The sequence below is a fragment of the Xiphophorus couchianus genome, chromosome 6 (genome assembly GCF_001444195.1).
Source record: "Xiphophorus couchianus chromosome 6, X_couchianus-1.0, whole genome shotgun sequence".
In the NCBI taxonomy this organism is placed as follows: Eukaryota; Metazoa; Chordata; class Actinopteri; order Cyprinodontiformes; family Poeciliidae; genus Xiphophorus; species Xiphophorus couchianus.
Window position 1 is genome coordinate 20970990 of NC_040233.1, and position 19377 is coordinate 20990366.

The 19377-nt window shown below is 40.8% G+C and overlaps 1 protein-coding gene across 18 annotated transcripts in view; it reads right to left on the reverse strand.

Moving 5' to 3' along the window:
- Positions 1-19377, reverse strand: part of LOC114147024 (protein tyrosine phosphatase receptor type F) — a 240532-nt gene that overhangs the window by 96619 nt on the left and 124536 nt on the right. For 10 of the 18 annotated variants that reach the window (XM_028021538.1, XM_028021537.1, XM_028021536.1 and 7 more), the window contains 3 exons: positions 8607-8795; positions 6276-6293; positions 1497-1607 (listed from right to left, as the gene is read on the reverse strand). In XM_028021538.1, coding sequence (XP_027877339.1) covers positions 1497-1607; positions 6276-6293; positions 8607-8795 — 318 coding nt within the window. The remainder of the gene's footprint in view (positions 1-1496; positions 1608-6275; positions 6294-8606; positions 8796-19377) is intronic. The other 8 variants (XM_028021552.1, XM_028021548.1, XM_028021554.1 and 5 more) reach the window with 1 other exon arrangement.

Sequence of the window (19377 nt, forward strand, 5' to 3'; positions counted from 1 at the left end):
AGGGAACAATTCTGAGAAAAAGCATTTGCCCTCCTTTCAGATTGCTTCTATGTTCCCTTTTTTTTTGGTCACTTAAACGTTTCAGATCATCATTCATTTTAACGTCAGACAAAATTAGCCTGGATAAACCCAAAAAAGCACTTTCTTAAGAAGCTATCCAAACCAACTTGGTCCAGTGTGGAAAAGTTATTGCTCCTAAACCTAATAAGCTGGTTGTGTTACTCTTGGCAGTAACAACTACCATTAAACGTCTTTTTTTTTTTTTTTGTGGCAGAACAGATTTAATGCAGCCACGATGGAGGGTTTTGCAGCACGAATATCTTTCTTAAGGTCATACCACAGAATCACAAATTGAATTTAAGTCCAGACGTTCTCGAGGCCACTGCAAAACCTTCATGTTGGTTTCTTTTAAAGCCTTTCAGAGCTGGATTTGCAAGTGTCCTTTGGATAACTTCTCTCTGCCTTAAAACCCAAGTTATCTTGAGCTGAAGGTTGAAAACGGATGGGCGGAAACTTTTCTCCAGGATTTTCTGGTAGAGAAAAGAATTCATGATTCCATCAATTACAGCAATTCATCCACCACACTACTACAATGCTTAATTGTTGGTTTATTACCAAGTGTTTTGCTTTGTTTTATTCTTGTTAAGCAGTGGTTTCGCCTCGGTTTCCTTGTTGAAACATGAACATCGGTTGAAGCATTAGAAGCCTGCAGAGTTTTAGATCTTAATGTATTTTGTATTCTGTGTTCTGGGGTTCATGAGACCTCCTGGATGAGTCAGTGAAGCACTTTTTACAGCAGACCCCACCTATTCGTGGTTCAGTGTTCACCTATTCTTCTGTGAAACTCCAAATTACTCAAGGAAAATTAGCCTATTTGTTAATTTTTTCACTGAGCATATCAAAATCAGACAAAAAAGTACCACTTGTGGAGCTGAAATACTTTAGCACAATAGTACTAGACATGCTATTGGTTGTCTCTTATGGAGACGTGCTTTTTAAGACCTTTTTTAATCGTGCCATAAGAGGCCTACTAAATGCTCTTCTCCTTGTAATGTTGCTGGTAGAAACCCTATTCATTTAATATCTTATTTTGTATATTTAGTTTGATGCATATTAAGGTATATTTGCTGCCAGCAGTGGGTGGTTGTGATCACTAACCCTCACTTGGGGGCTATGTTTTCTCCATTTGTGGATAATATTTCTCACTGTGGTTTGAGAAAGTCCCAAAGCCTTAGGAATGACTTAATGGATTGGGTGAAAAATGGACTAATAGATCTCATCTCTTTTAGATTTTCCCTATTTGAATAATTTGATTCTACAGGTAAAAATAGAACTCTTTTATTTATTAAATTTACCTCAAAGTTAGCTTTGAACTGAAACATTTATCTGCAACAAAAAGCCAAAAGTAGAGATATTTGTACGCTTTTTCACAGAGCAGTATTTTTAAACAGCTGAAATAACATTGATAAATAAAGGTGAGAGACGTTCGACTTTACCTCTGACGTAGAGATTGGCAGGAGCAGAGTAGCGAGTGCCGGCGTCGTTCATGGCTACACATTCGTATTTCCCCTGGTCCGACTCGTCGCTGTTCTCAATTTGCAGCGCTCCTAAAAGGAGGATTAGCAAGTTTAGCCTTCTGGACAGACGACAGAACCAATGCACATTAATTTAAACAGAATTATTCAATAGAGAGCCCGAGGTCAGTCAGACTGACCCAGTTCACGCTCAGACATGATGGACGGGGTTTTGCAGTGATGTGACACAAACAATTAGATGTTCTGATGAGTTTAAGGAAAGCTGGTGATTAAATATTTGGCCCAGTTGTGTTATGAATGAAAGCGTAGCACGTCTGACGGTCCATTTAAATAACATGTTAGAACCATCACTGCCTGAACAACTCAAGTCAGAAAAATGTGACAGCCCTTCTACATTTATTGGTCCCAAATGGAAGATGAGTAAAAATCCTTAAATAATATTCACATGTTGTTGCTGTAACATAATCTCACACTGAAGATCCAGCCTTTAAATTTTAGTACATTGAATTTGTGAAAAATGTTTTTCATCTTTGGTGTCACAATCACTGGAAATTTCTATAAAATAAATATATTTGGAAAAGTCTTTACTTAACATTTCCACTTAAAGCTGCGGTCTTGAGTTTTTCTCCTTCTAGACTTCATTTCCTGTGCAATGTGTTCAAGTTGCTTACTATTTTCCCTTCATTCCTGCTTGTTTGTTTCATCATTTTTTGGTTTGTTATATTCAGTCTTTCTGTGGGGTTGTGATTGTTTATTTTTATGGTTTTTTTTTTTTATTTCCACACTTGTCTCACCCTGCTTGCTTTCACCTGATATTTAGTCTCACCTGTTTCTCATCCCAGTATTTACTTAGCCTAATTAATATTCCTTTCTGATTTAGTCCCTCAATGCAAAATCCTACTTTTTCCATGATAAGCTGAAATTAAACCTTTATTTTCAATGGTTCCTCCAGTCAACAAATGACAATAACGCAGTAAAATGTTGACTGTTGGAGAACCGCAGCCTTTGTTCGTCAGTGTGAGATTTTGTTACTATGACATAAATATGCATTTTACATATCCCTAACACACAGCAATACTCTTAAATCCCAAAGAAGAAATGTTACTGATTTGTAACAACCTGCCCAAAAAAAGTAATCACAGCTCTGTGAGGAAGTGCAGTGCAGTGATCACTATGTTTCAGTTGGCCACCTGCGATTAACTAATGCTTGACGTGAGGTTGATGAATCTACTAAAAATGCCTAAAGACTTGTCCAACACTTTGTTCAAACGTGGGAATGTAATGGTGAAACATATTCCAGAAAACATGTGGAAGGAAAAATATCCAAATGATTAATGGAATAAACTGTGGAAGGATTTGAATATAATGAGAACCTGGTGTATTGGGACCAAACAGCTGTGTTGCCTTAGCAAAAGCACTTATCAGTTCTGCTGAAGGGGGGGAAGGCAAAAATGGGCTTCCATTTGTTAGGGAATATAAAGCTAGAGAGCATTGGAAAATCTAAGTGAATGTGGACTTGTCTGACCTCTTTCATCCCACATCAGAATAAAAAGACTGATGGATGAAATGATGCACAAGGCAGCACTTTCTCACATGGATAGTCACAAAGCAGCCCAGACCATAATGCCATTGGGAGTCTTTGGTATGTACAGGAGGAGATACTTTGTGCAGTGGTTTGATTCTCTCATCACGGATGCAACATATTAGCAAAACCAGTACTGCTACTCTAGTTGGAAGTAAACAAGGTTTCATTCTTTTTCAGACTGCAGTACCCAGAACTATTGGGTCTTTTTCAGCTAATCTTACCTGAAAAAGGCTGAAATCAACCTTTTCTAGCTAAAAAAGAGAGATGGATTTCTGGAAGATACTTCAAAAGTGGTTGGACTTAAAAAAATAAATCTGAAAATGGATGAATCAATAGATGGATGGATATTTAGATGGATGGATGGGTGAATGATGGAAGGATATTTATTGTATGTATGTATGTATGGATGGATGGGTGGATGGATGAATAGATGGATGGATATTTAGATGGATGGATAGATGGACTGAGAGATTTATGGAATAGAATCTGAAAGTATTTCCCATTACATAATTGACTTTTCCGTTTTATCTGGACATAACAACACAAAACTGACAGCTCCTCCAGACTTTCCCATGTGAATGTGAAGGAACGCTGGGTAAATGTATGACATAAGCTTGTAGAAATGAGGCCATGGTGAAAGACAGGCAGGATCAAGGCTACAAGTGGTGAAACAATATATCAGACCTCTGACGTTCTCTTTTCTTTTTTTTTGGCCAGGCAACAAAATCACTGAACAGGTTAAAGCAATGATTTGTTTCTCAGCTCCTAGCAGCCGGTAGTGAAACAACTACCAGTTCATTTAACAGTGAGAAAATTATTGACCACGTTTCACCAAGGGGAGTCTCTCCTCTGCCAGATGACTTTGATTTGTATCCACAAATCCAAGTTGTTGCAGGCAACTGAACGAAGGCCAACATGCTGCTTCAAACAAAGTATGAAAACCCCAGAGACCAGTCCAGGGGAGGGTTTTTCCCACTCCCCATGAACAGCCAACCGTTAATAATTTGCTATTGACTTGCAAATGGAAGACAGATGAAGCAAGTCTCTTTTTTTTGACAAATTAGGAAAAGCAGCAGTGAACTTACCTGCCCCGCCGTTAAAAGTAAATGAATAAAAACACAGAGAAAAGCTGGTTCTCTCAGTAGAATATATGCAGCGGGGTGATAAAAGTTATCATGTCTCCAAAGCAGCATGGTGCTCCCACAAAAGGCAGTGAGCCACCATGCAGCTTGTAATGTGACAAATAAATAAATAAAAAATACTCAGAATACGATGCATTTTCACATCCTGAAGCATGAGATGAATGTAACAAACAGGTTCACCAACCATAGGGGATTCGACGCAAGACAAGACCGAAACAACAGAAGTAAAACAGGGGCGGAGCGGTGACATGTCGGGTGTGCGACTTCAGATCTCATGACAACACATCCCTCCGAGGTGTTTGTTTGGCTTGCTGAGCTCATCGGTGTCTGGTTCAGCGCTGACATGAACCTGCATACTAATGTCAGTGTCACCAATCTGTCAATCTGCCAGCTCTCCTGCAGGAGAAAGCAGTTTGAGCCCGAAAAAAAAAAAAAAAAAAGTAGAAGGTTTCTGCGTTTTGTTGAGATGCAACACTAGCAAAACGGCTTCCAAGCGCTTGGATATTTGTAGTTTCATTTCTACCTAAAAGGCATCAGCTGCTTTAAAGTCAACCATATGCAGGGATGGACATTTGGAAATTTAATTCAGCTTGTTACAGATTTTCAACATTAAATGCAGCGTTCTTAAGTAGAAATATGGCAAAGGACTTCCAAAAAATTAAAAATTAAAACTTAAACTCCTGTTTCCATTCAAGGGGGGCAACTCAGCTAAGGTTCTATGCAAATGTAGTCACTTCAATCTCCCATTAAGGCTGCATTAATGAGGCAGGTAAGACTCCTTTGAGAGTCTTTGCTCCCTCAGCTAAAAACCCAGAGAGAAGAGGTTCTGTTCATAAGGATCCTTTTCACATTTTGTAATGTTATTTCACTACAATTTTATTTGATAGTCCAGGAGTCTGTGACACCAGTCCTCCAGTAAAACTGCTTAGCATCTTTTGGATCAAACACACCTGAACAAATTGTAAAGGTAATTCAGAATTTGACTCAGCTATACTAACATATTTGCTTTAGAAACTAGATAAAATATGCTTGGTAAAATGTTGTGTTTTTGCAGTGTTCTACCATGTTTACTCCGACAGTTTGACATAAAATTCAGAGTTGCCAATTGCCTCCAAAAGTCATTTTGCTACTAAATTGCGAGCAACATATAGGCAAGGACTGACTAGCAGCTTTCATTTCTTGCCACAGATTCCAAGCTTGATTACAGACTGGACTTTGACTAGACCACTCCAAATGTTGTTTTGACTTCTAGCAACATTCTCCTCCAGTCTTTTGCTTCCTCCGACTTTTGTCCAGAATTGCCCTGCATTTATCTACATCAACTCTAATCGGCTTCCCTGCATTCCAGAATCCCCACATCATGATGCTGCCACCACCATGTTTCAGAGTGGTAGCTTTCCACCATATGTGAGCCACAAAAAAATTTAATTTTGATTTAATCTGACCATTTGAGCCTACAGAAATTTCTTTTTACCACTCTTGTCAAAATGGCTTTTTTGGGAGCATGATGAACAGTTGACCAGATTTTATTTAGGGGTAGCAGAGTAGACACTACAATCGAAAACCACATTTTAAGTTTCCCTACCACTTTGAAATTATGAACTACTTTTTGTTGGCTTGTGACATAAAACCCCATTAAAATACACTGAAGTTTGTGGATATTATATGACAAAATGTGAAAAAATTCAAGACCTGTGAGAACTTTTTTAAGACTCTGTACCTGATATCTTATTAAAGTGGCTCAGATTTCACACCCTCATGCACAGTGGTTTGGTGCACTTCCCTTGGCACGGCGAGGTTGGTGATAATTTGTTTGTAAAGGATCAGACAGCAGACAGAACATGTTGGGGGTGCGACCAGGACACAGTGGAAACAGGGTGGGCTGATTCGCCAACAGTGAAGATGAACCCGGCGACGTGACGATGGGGGGTGGGAGTATAACGGGGGCAGATGTGGGCGGGAGAGTATGGCGTGGACGTTATGTTTTTCCAATACACCATTTGTCATTCTTACCTCTAATTGGTGTACCACCTATGGGGGAGTAATTTAGATGAAAACAGGGTTGAGAGATTAGTTAGTAATTCACTTACAACAGCGGGAGAAAAAAAACATGTCTTCTTAAAAACAACAAATAAAGAAAATGACAGAGTAGAGGCCACCTAAATGTGATTTAACAAAACTCAACTCACTTAATCAATGCTACAAAATAAAGCAGGTATGAATGTTGGAGAGTACGACAGAAAAACAGCAAAGCCTTTGAGAAGGATCCCTTCTGTCAGACGAACCCCTTGAAATATAATATTCCCCATTTCGCTTAAGCAGGAAACAGCCCTGAGTACGCTTACTTCACTCCACAGCAGCTTTAAATTCATACAGAAAATGTTTTAATTATGCTTTCTGATTGAAGATGGCCTTCATTCTCTTTTGCTGTTAGTAAAAAGGACATGGGTAATTACTGAAAAGAAGGCAAAATAAATAGGGCGATGGACAAGAAGTATTTATGTTGACCTTTTTACAGAAAAAGAATTAGTATCTTTGCAGTATACGATTGGTTAGCATTAAAAAGAAATAAAAAAAAGGTGTTATATTAATAATAATAATAATAACAACTTTGTGTGCCATTTTTGTTCAGCCCTGGCAACAAATTAATGTGCTTCTGTTCTGCCAATGCAGAATGGGCCTAATTTTGTGTCATATTCAGTAATGTAAATCCTGATGCAGCAGCAGATGTCAGGAAAACGGTGGTGGATAAAAAGAAATGTTAGTCTGGGGGCATGGCATATCAGCATATTTTCAGGCACTCCAAATGTATGTGGAAAAGAAAACTAATTAAAAGTTGTTGCTGGAAGTGAAAAGGGAAAAAAAAATCTTTTCTCTTTTTCTGCACAATTTTATCCTTGCACTAAAAATATCAAACAATTAAGTAGCTGAGTTAGTATGCAGCTTCAACTATGTTATGATTTTACAGTGCCAATAACATGGACTGCCCTAATACATTTCCAGCTTTTCCTTAAGTGGCTATGTCATCAAATTTTCCTGTATTCTTTTTTGTATTCATCTTCAGCTGTGTAGGATTAACCTGACCCGACTTTTTAGGCCACAAAGGGTTGTTGTAGATGGAGCAGAGACTGAGTGACGTTACAGATGGCGTTCTCAAAATATATGCAATTGAAAGATGGATTTATGTGGAGAAAAGTGAGAATTGCATTTCCTTGATTATGTAAAGTAGGTTATCTTGGTGGTAATTATTCAAACTCCTCCCAGGGTTGTTAAGTCACTAAAATACTCTCAGATAACGTTTCTCATCCTTATTTTAGATGTAAATTTTATTTTTCACTCAAACTTGATGGTAAACTTTATCATTACTGTTGTTAAGGTGGATATTGTGTTCTGCCTCGATACAAACATTCAAACTAAACATCTCTACCTTTTAGCTTGTTTTTTTTTTTTCCTTTCTCTGCTGCCTCGTGTTTTTTTTTCTCAACTTTCTCATTTAAATAACTATCTTGAGCTGCAAGTCTCAACATGACTAAAAAAAGTGGGGGAAAAATAATGATATATGCCCCTTAAGTATCTATTATCTTTGACCTTTTTGCTCCTCAGACCTGCAGTCAAGTCTGACACTTCATAAGCTGCTCTTCCATTACAGAAGCCTCACAAAGTAAAACCTGCCTCTTATACAGTGGGGCTTTTACAACCACACAAAGTAAGGCTAGGCTTAGTGGAAAGTCAATGACTGAACCTGCTCCAAAACCCACTAATCTATCTACCACGCACACTTCCCATCAAACCCAGGTCAAATAAGGCTGTTTATATATCAGTGAGACTGTTAGTGTGAACAAAGAGTACCTCATTAGGTTAAGGTTGAAATCCTAGCTAATACATCATCTGCTGGCCTCATTGTGACCCAGCTGCATGTTTAAAAGGGGATTAGGGATTATTTAATAGGGTGAAATCTTCTCGCGCCATACTTCAAAAGGTTTTAAAAGTTCATGCGTCACTGTCAAAGACTGCAGGAACACGGAGACAGGAGACAGTGTCATTTCAACTTCAGTAACTGTGTAAGTGAGGACTGTGTGGTTGTGAAGAATAAAAGTATAAGAAGTCAGCAAAGTAATCAAGGTGACAATGACAAGCCGAGTAAAACTTTTCTATCCTTTGTGATGAAAGCAATGAATGAAATCATCGGTGACAACAAAGGCCTTTTGTTTTTCTCTCATTGGTCTCATGTCTTAACAGGATGTCTGCAGGTATGCAGTGACATCTCGCACCTTACAGCTCGGCTTTCTTGTGTTTACATTTGCAATAAGTCATGCTGAGCCATGAGATCAGATAAATTTGTACCTGAGCGGAGCTGTTTGATGCGCCCGTTGCTGCTGTTGATGTCTACAGGGAGCATGTCCTTGTACCATGAGATCTCCGGGTCCGGGTTCCCACCTGCGGCGCACAGCATCGTGGCGGTCCGGGTCTTTTCCACCACTTTCAGTTGAGGCCCCATGTCAATGGTGGGGAAGCCGGGCGGGATCTGGTTCTCTGAAAACGTGTAAGATACAGATTTCTATTAAAGAACAAATGAGAATAAAGAGGAAAATGTGTGTTTAGAAATAGACACAGTTGTCTTTCAAAGGATGTAAGAGGAGTTCATCAGAGCTCTTCAGCTGGCAAGGTCAGAGATGAAGATGAAAGAAGAGCAAAAACACTTCAGGTGCCACAGGCCAAACAGTAATCTCAGCACATGCTCACGAACAGCTAATATTAGTGTGAGGGCACAAGGCACTACAGAGAAAAAACAGATCTGGGGCTGATTTGGATTAGATAACAACAAAAAAACCAATCCTGTTAGTAGCTGATTATCATAGCAGGCTTATTACCCAGAGAGGGGAGTCTCAGGTTCAGACAGAGAAGTGATGGTTGCAATCTACCTCTGGGCACTCAAGCATAGACGAGATGCCTCAGGCTTAGAAAACTAAATAAACCAATTTGAATAATCCAGCTCGACATAATGAATGTAATGGAATATCCATGAAGTGATCCTCAATCCAGAATTTGGCATTCTATTAGCAGAAAGTTGTGTTTTTCAGTCTGAACCCTGTTTTAGGTGTTAGCTCGACCTCATACATACTTGTTATATCTTTTCCAGGCCTCGGTCTAACTAACGAAAATGTCAAGGAAGTGACGTAAATGCCAAGGAAGTGACCTATTGCCCAAAAAAATCTTTGCCACTGCCTGTCAGAGAAAGTAACTAGTACATTTCATGAAACTTCCAGAAAAGTGCCAAGTCAATACCAGAAAATATTTTATAAGTTCTGGAAGATCTAAAACTGTTGGGCAGCGTCTAATTACTTGCAGAAAAGTACACAGTGAGTTCTGGAAAATATCTTTAAATTTCCTCCAGAGTAGCTGGTAAATTCTTGTAAAGTAACCAGTGTGCCTCATAAAAGTCACAAGGTGATTGCTGAAAAGAAATCATTAAGGTCTGTGACAGTGACAAATATGTTCTTGGAAAACATCAGCTGTTTTTTGTATTCTTTGTTGCTCACTATCTAAATCATACAACCAATTTTGAGGTGGCGTAGTAAACACAAAATTGTGTCAGTGATTATCAAAACCACATAACCCTATAATTAAAAGGAACGCAGAACTTTTGAGGAGCTATTAGAAACAAAGACAGAGTTTGGTTTAATAGAACAACAGGATAGAAAGAAAAACTCCGTATTAAGTTGGTTCGAAGAGTAGCGAGGGGAAAGCATTAATATGTTAACAACAAAATGAATCTCTTCAATTATTTCTCTTCATTGATTCAAATGTAGACAAGCTGTCAGCTTAATTGACAATATGCCATGTCAAACAGATGCCCGGCTACAAACAGATCAATGTCAGGCAAAGAGAGTTGGGCTGTGGGTGTGATGATAACTGTCACATTCATTTCTTTGAAGTACTTTCAGATCTGCAGTAGAAAGCCAAACTAAATCAAACAGATTCTGAGGCGAAAAGTTTGATGTTACTCTCATATCTGATTGCATCTGACCAAATTCTGGATTGTGTAACTGCACATCAGAATAAAGCACACATCCATTACAATGCACCCAAACAAACAGCTGAGTCATTGGAGCCAAATCAGCTGCCTAGCATTTTTTAAATTTTGTAATATTAAAGGTGAAAGTTTTCACTTGCCAACCACCAGTGTACAAGTGTGGCTGTGATTAATTGTTTCATTGCATTGTGATCAGATCTTTTCAGTCTGGTAAAACCATGCAAATAATGAATTATTGTGCAAATATTTAGCTTTTTGCTCCTTCTGCATTAAGACAAAAGTATTTTATCTCAATGTGTTGATGTACAAACAATAATCCTAAACTTATCAAAAGAAAAAGAGAATAGTGACATAACCTAATTGGGCTGAAAAACCACAATTATAGCCTCCACTTCAAATAAATAAAACCGTCAAATATGGTATACATGATGGCCCTTGTAAAGACTGATTATGAGGTTGCTCTTTAACAAGAAAAAATGTAGAGCTGTCTCCTCATTTGTTTCACTGGGGCTAAAGTGCCAACATACATCAAGTGTGAATTATTGGGACTTCCACCTGGGGTTAAAGTACACATAGCAAAAGATTACGCAACAACAGATCATTAAGGTCTGTGACAGTGACAAATATGTTCTTGGAAAGCCAGAGACAAATAAAGAGCTGCTCTGGTGGATGACAATATTTATACAACGTGTGAGTAATAGTGTGAAAGTTAAAGCAACAAAGTTGGCTCATGAATTCATCTATAAATCAATTATCTATGCCCACTTATCCTTTAAAGGCATAAGAGTTCCTGGAACCTGTCCGAGGTCACATCAGGTAACAGGCAAGGTGAACGCTGGACAGGTTGCTAATCTGTCATGGAGCAAGAAATTAATGAGCTAAAAGTTATGCTGATGGGCCATTAACAGACTGGTTCACTAAACATGACCTTCAAGGAAAGTAGGTGAAGAGAAAAATCAGAAATAAGCTGCCAGCATGTTATTTCAGGATACAGCTCAATCCTTAACTTTGACATACAAACTGTGATTATAAATATGTAGTGTCAACTGATAGTCAACATAACAAATTTTTAAAGAAATCCTTCTTCATTAAAATTTATTGTACTTACATGTAGCACAAAAACCATACTTTAGTTCTGATAAATGTCCTTCTGTATTTAATAATTCCACTAAGGTGTCTTTTTTGGGTGTCTTTCTTTCGTAGATGACAATGGTTTGTTTTGTCTCCTCTGATGATTTGTTTATTTCAGTGTGAAATAATATTGATTTTGGCCAGCTCTACAACAGTAAGGAGTATTCTGCCATCCATCTCCTATGTACATAAATAAACAATTAGCTTAACAGAAAATGAAAGGTCAACACTGCCTTCAGCCTGAACAAGTGTGGTTGAAACGACAAAGTGCAAAAGTCACCTACATGATAGCTGTTTATTTTTTCAAATGGGCTAACAAAGCCTTTCTCTAAACATCTTTATTCAGTCTAAATTTGGAAAGGACCCACAGGCTAGAGAAATTTCATTTTCAAAGCCTTTTTATGGGCTAATTAAAGACAAGGACGGGCCACTGTTAAATAGCCATAAAAAGAAATTCACACACATCCAGTCTTTGCAGGAATGCTTTGAATACATCATAATCTCTTATATTTTATTAAGTACAGTAGATCCACAAGTCCAGCAATTCCTCCATCTTGTCTGAGCCAGAGATCCATATGTAAACCTATATGACCTGAGCATAAAAGGTGGATGGGTATTGTTTTGTTCTCCTCGCCAGTAGAACAGTTGTTTCTCCTTTCACCCTTGTGTTTGGCCAGTAGCCCAGACCGTCTCATGTTCAGACCCAGGTGAATATGAGAGATCTTTGATCGGAGGCTTACTTCCTTTGCAACTGTACAGAATTAGTTTCCAGACATCCCAAACGATACCTCTACAGAAGAGGATACCGCTATAATATAGTCTACTTGGCCGTACAGTTTGTTATTGAATGAGTAGTGGTAGGAGTATTGATGCTCCCAGTGTTCCTCTGTGGTTTGCTCTCTCTCTCTCTCTCTCTCTCTCTCTCTCACGTTTGAAAAAAAAAGAAAAGAGAAGGACAACACTGGAGTGAGATGGATGCAGTCAGAAAGGGGAGGAGAGAGCAATACAACTTACATAATCTTATGAATACAATTTTTCGAATCAGGGCATATCCAAGAGGAAACGTTAAAATGCACATCCATCCATCCATCCATCCATCCATCTTCTTCCGCTTATCCGAGGTCGGGTCGCGGGGGTAGCAGCTTCAGAAGGGAGGCCCAGACTTCCCTCTCCCCAGCCACTTCTTCTAGCTCCTCCGGGGGAATCCCGAGGCGTTCCCAGGCCAGCCGAGAGACATAGTCCCTCCAGCGTGTCCTGGGTCTTCCCCGGGGCCTCCTCCCGGTGGGACGTGCCCGGAACACCTCACCAGGGAGGCGTCCAGGAGGCATCCTGACCAGATGCCCGAGCCACCTCAACTGGCTCCTCTCGATGTGAAGGAGCAGCGGCTCTACTCTGAGTCCCTCCCGGATGACTGAGCTTCTCACCCTATCTCTAAGGGAGTGCCCAGCCACCCTACGGAGAAAACCCATTTCGGCCGCTTGTATCCGCGATCTCGTTCTTTCGGTCATGACCCAAAGCTCATGACCATAGATGAGGGTGGGAACGTAGATCGACCGGTAAATCGAGAGCTTCGCTTTTTGGCTCAGCTCTCTCTTCACCACGACGGACCGGTACAGCGCCCGCTTGACAGCAGACGCTGCGCCAATCCGCCTGTCGATCTCCCGCTCCCTTCTTCCCCCATTCGTGAACAAGGTCCCGAGATACTTAAACTCCTCCACTTGGGGCAGGACACCCCCCCTGACCCGGAGAAGGCACTCTACCCTTTTCCGGCTCAAGACCATGGCCTCGGATTTGGAGGCACTGATCCCCATCCCGGCCGCTTCACACTCGGCTGCGAACCGATCCAGCGAGAGCTGCAGATCACGATCTGATGAAGCCAAAAGGACCACATCGTCTGCAAAAAGTAGAGATGAGATCCTAAGGCCACCAAATCGGATCCTCTCAACACCTTGGCTGCGCCTAGAAATTCTGTCCATGAAAGTGATGAACAGAATCGGTGACAAAGGGCAGCCCTGGCGGAGTCCAACTCTCACCGGAAACGAGTCCGACTTACTGCCGGCAATGCGGACCAGACTCTGACACTGGTCATACAGGGACCTGACAGCCCGTATCAAAGGGCCCGGTACCCCATACTCCCGGAGAACCCCCCACAGGGCTCCCCGAGGGACACGGTCGAACGCCTTCTCCAAGTCCACAAAACACATGTAGACTGGTTGGGCGAACTCCCATGCACCCTCCAGGACCCTGCTGAGGGTGTAGAGCTGGTCCAGTGTTCCACGACCAGGACGAAAACCACACTGCTCTTCCTGAATCCGAGGTTCGACTATCCGACGGACCCTCCTCTCCAGGACCCCTGAATAGACCTTGCCAGGGAGGCTTAAGAGTGTGACCCCTCTATAATTGGAGCACACCCTCCGGTCCCCCTTTTTGAACAGGGGGACCACCACCCCAGTCTGCCAGTCCAGGGGAACTGCCCCCGATGTCCATGCGATATTGCAGAGTCGCGTCAACCAACACAACCCTACAACATCCAGAGCCTTAAGGAACTCCGGGCGGATCTCATCCACCCCCGGGGCCTTGCCACCGAGGAGCTTTTTAACCACCTCGGCGACCTCGCCCCCAGAGATTGGAGAGCCCAACCCAGAGTCCCCAGGCTCTGCTTCCTCAGTGGAAGGCATGTTGGTGGGATTGAGGAGGTCTTCGAAGTACTCTGCCCACCGGCCCACAACGTCCCGAGTAGAGGTCAGCAGCACACCATCCCCACTATAAACAGTGTTGGTGCTGCACCGCTTCCCCCCCCTGAGACGCCGGATGGCGGACCAGAATCGCCTCGAAGCCGTGCGGAAGTCTTTCTCCATGGCCTCTCCAAACTCCTCCCACGCCCGAGTTTTTGCCTCGCAAACCGCCCGAGCCGCATGCCGCTTCGCCCGCCGGTACCCATCAGCTGCTTCCGGAGTCCCACAGGCCAAAAAGGCTCGATAGGACTCCTTCTTCAGCCTGACGGCATCCCTCACCGAAGGTGTCCACCAACGGGTTCGAGGGTTGCCGCCGCGACAGGCACCGACAACCTTGCGGCCACAGCTCCGATCGGCCGCCTCGACAATGGAGGCACGGAACACGGTCCACTCAGACTCCATGTCCCCCACCTCCCCTGGGACGTGTTCGAAGTTTTGCCGGAGATGGGAGTTAAAGCTCCGTCTCACAGGGGATTCCGCCAGACGTTCCCAGCAGACCCTCACAACACGTTTGGGCCTGCCAGGTCTGACCGGCTTTCGCCCCCACCACCGGAGCCAACTCACCACCAGGTAGTGGTCAGTGGACAGCTCCGCACCTCTCTTCACCCGAGTGTCCAAGACATACGGCCGCAGATCCGATGAAACGATGACAAAGTCGATCATCGAACTACGGCCTAGGGTGTCCTGGTGCCAAGTGCACATATGGACACCCTTATGCTTGAACATGGTGTTCGTTATGGACAATCCATGGCGAGCACAGAAGTCCAGCAACAGAACACCGCTCGAGTTCAGGTCGGGTGGGCCGTGAGTAGTGGTAGGTTAAAATGCACATTTCTGTGGAAAAGGATAACAGATCCCTGAGCTGTTCTACTTCTGAGAAAAAGAGTGGGAAAACCACTGAATTATGCTAAACCTTGAGGGGGATGAACTCCACTCTCACCTACTTACAAAACGCTTTGAATATTTTCATCATGTATCACCTCGGAGGAAAACCCTCTGAGGCTGGACCCAGTTTCCTCATGTATGCCTTCAGTGGGCAGCGTCTGTGGGGTCTGCTGGTGGTTGTGTTCTTGACAATACTCTAAGATTGATTGTGTAGTGATGCAGCAACTTTATCCCCCACTCAATTTGGGGAGTCTAATGCGTTGATATATTTAAAAGATTGCTTTTGCATGCTATTAGGAGTATTGTACCGCTAATTAATTGATGAAGACTGCAATTTCATATTTTAATAGCCAAGAATAATCCTAATGTGAAATTATCATAATAGGAAGCGAGAAAAAAAAAAGAAATCTAGAAATTTAACGTTAATTGACAGTGCTACAAAAGGTATTTGCACTTCATGGATTTATTCTTTTTGTGCTTTTTTTTGTCACACAGACTATTCAAATCAAACAAAGTTAAATATCAGACAAAAATAAGTGTAGGAAATGCAAAGTGATGTTTTTGGAGAGCAGGTTTTATTTAGAAAGTTTTTGTTTAATAACAGGATATAATTATTCTTTGCAGAAACATCTACCATCCAGCATTTAGTCTTACACATCACTGTGGAAGAATGTTGGCCGACTCTTCTTTCTTTACAGTATCGTTTTAATTGAATCAAATTGAAGGGCTTTTCAATGGGACTGATTGCTTTGGTTATTGTTACTTTGGCTTCTTTTAGGGCAGAATTATGACACACATTTCACATCCACGCCACAAAGGTCGTATAAAATGTGACATAACCGTTCAGACTGCAGGCGCTTAAACTATCAGACACGTATCCAATTTAGTAACACATGGAAACTGTACAAATCAGATTTTTGGGGATGTGAAATTGGACGGTTCAGACAACAATAAAAAAAAAGTGAGATATTGGTCAAATATGGGCAAACAAAAAGCCAATTTGGGTTGCCTGCTGTGTGAACATAACCCATGTTTGACTGCAGTTGAATTGTTATGAATTTTTCATCACACTGCTTCCCTGGAAAGATTCAACTCCATTCCACGTTTTCTCTATTTGTGGATAACTATTTTGTTTCACCGGAGTGTCAAAGCTCTAGAACGGCATCATAACCCTTTCCAGACTGATAGATGTTAATGATTTAATTTCCTGGTTTTTTAAGATCCTTTAGCCTACTTCCTGCTGTCAAACAGGTTCTTTTCAATGGATCTAGTTGATCTATAGAGTCATGCTCAATTATCTGAAGAGCTCAACAGTAAGGGAAGTAAAAGAACAAATCCACTTGACACAAAGTCTGTGTCCTTGGTTTTTAGTTAAAAAAAGAAAATCCAAAGGCTCTTTTGTTTTATTCAAAGATCATGTCAAGTTACCAGGAAATATTTGTGGTGCCCCGTCTGTCTGCGTGTACAACTGGAACTTCTGTGTCTGGTCTTGTCAGCTAATTTTCCATCCTGAGCAGACAAAAACAAGCCTTTGTTCTAAACTCTTAAAAGGGAGAAGATAAGGAATGAGTAAAATTTGGAGAGAAAAACAGGAAAACAGTGCGAGCAATGCGGGTTGATGTTTGGCAAGATAGAGGGAATTTTTGATAAGAGACGTCTTAGGGCGAGTGATTTATAAAAAAATAATTAATAATATAAATATAAAGCTCCACTTCTTTGTCTACTGCAGGTAAGAAAGACAAAATCATTTGATGTCAAATAGGCTCTTTGTTAAGATACACAGTTTCTGCAGCAAAAAATATACCCATTCTTGCAGGTATATTTATAGCAGTCTGGCATGTGTGTAATAATACATTCGGCTCACTAGACGAGATGATACTGTGTCATAAAAAATAAGATTTTAGGAAAGCTAAGAGTACCCATTTTTTGTCTTTACAAATAGAGAAATGGTTAAAAAATGTTTTAAAGAATATGTAATCAGTGCAGAAGATTTCAGTTTGGCCAAGAAAATGTGATTTCTATTGCTTGTCTCTTTCTAAAAGCTTTAAAACATATTTTAACAAAGAGCAAAAATATAAAAAAGCTGAAGAATATCTGTCCAGTTTAGGTTTGATTATCAAAGTATAGTGCTGTGAAAAAAGTACCTGTTCCCTTCAACCTTTACTTTTTTGTCACAGTCACATGACTTCACATCATCAATTCAATTTGAATATCAGAAAAAGATCATGTGAGTGAAAACAAAAAGTAGTCCTCAAAGAAAAAACAAAGGATTTGGAGTGGCCTAGTCAAATTCCTGGATTAATTCTAGAAGTGGGTAGAGTACCCAAAAATTATACCCAAGTAAAAGTAAAAGTAGCCAGCTAAGAAACTACTCAAGTACGAATAGAAACGTGTTTGGTAAGAAGTCTAATTTTTGATCAGTGAGTAACTTATTAAAACATCAGTCATTTAATATTTAATAATGACATCATCAGATGGACCAAAATATTAAATTCTATAGAAATGTTGGTATTTTAAAGACCAAAATGAAAATAGTTCTTATAAATAACAGAGGTACAAAATAACAAAATCAGGTGAAGGAGTTTTTTTGTTCTTCTCCAAATCAATTTATGTAAATATAAAACATATGAAAGTTTAACAAAAACTGCAGGTGTGTGTTTGTGTCTGGTAAATTGTTGCTGTTCTTGGACATTCTTGCAGAATATACAAAAATTTTACTCAAGTGAGAGTAGCGATACTTCATAATAACATTACTCAATTAAAAGTAAAACATAAAGCATAGTAAAAATACTCTTAAGAGTAAATTTTTTCAAAAAGTTACTCAAGTGAATGTAACTAGTTACTACCCAACAGTGTTTAATTCCAACTGAGACGGAGTGGCGTGACCTTAAACAAGTCGTTCATGCTTGACAAAAATCTCCAGCGTGGCTGAATTAAAACATTTCTGGAAAGACGGTGTGAAGTCTGTACAAGGACAAACACTTTTCCACAGAACTGGCAGTGATTTCATTTGTTTTGATGAAAAATATATTGCTGTTTTAACAACCTTACAAACCTACTAACTATCTGCTGCATGGAAACTGCCCAATCCTGCCAATGACCTCATGAAGTGCTGAATATGAGTTTTGGTAACAAGGTTGGCATGTTTTTAACCAGACTCATTTAATAAGTGGCCTGGGTTTGCAAATGAGTAATTCCAGTAGCAGAGTCAGTAAAAAAAACAAAAAAACAACAACCATCAGTTAGGCGCACATAAACTGGCTCTTCCATGTCAGGGAAAAATAGGGCCATTGTTCTCTGAGCAGACATGTATCACGCAAAGAGTCATTCTGCAAACTCTGAGTTAACGCTGGTTGTAGCAGAAAAAAAGAAAAGAAAAGGGTCGGGCTTAGTGGGATTTTATTCTAGCGCTGATTAATTAGGGTACCGGTGGTGGGTCTTAATTACACACAGAGGACACGGGGACATTGGCAAAATATTTTATTAGGATAAAAATGTCCTAATGAAACCTTAATTGGGTAAATTTAACAAGTATTCATAAATCGCTGTGTCAAAGCCTCTGTGACAGACACAGGCAGGTAGATTTAGATAAGAGGGGAGAGTAAAACAAGTAAAAAGAAGAGAGGAAGGGAGGAGAAGAGGACGGGTGCATGCCAACCTCCTGCCAGCTCCAATTACCAGTGTGAGTGGAGCGTGGCAACAAGGGCGATGGGTCTAATCAGAGCCCTGCTGAAAGAGACCCATCCCCGCACCTCCTGTCCCAGTGGGAGGCTGCTGGAGCTCAATCCCGCACTAACGTCAGCCAGCGTCCCCCACCCCAGCCACCCACAACCCAAACACACTCATCTGAACGAGGGCAAACACTCCAGACACCCCGCTTCCTCTCTAACAGGGGAGCCCTGACACGGTGGCAGATGATACAACTCTCGCCTGCCTCATCTCCATATCTGCCTTCCTCCTTATAGTCTTGAGTATGAGGAGAGGGTGAATGTCATGTGCTGCCATGAATCTTTTAAGTAAGGATGTTGCAGAGAAAATTAAAGTAATGAAACGTGGAGGGGGAGCATATGGCTTGGAATATTAATGAGGAAACGCTGTTACGACTTGATGAGGACTCGCATCGTTGCGCATCAATAGTTAACCTGATATAACGTCATGTTTGGCCTAACATATAAAAGTTATTTGGACTGCTTTATATTTGTCACATTTCTTAAAATGAAACGATAGATCCCTTATGTTACTCAGAGTTGTATTCCAAGTATAAGAGCTACTCCAACATCCTGCCACCATTAGTAGTGCAGTTCTACAAAACACCATCTTCATTTTCATC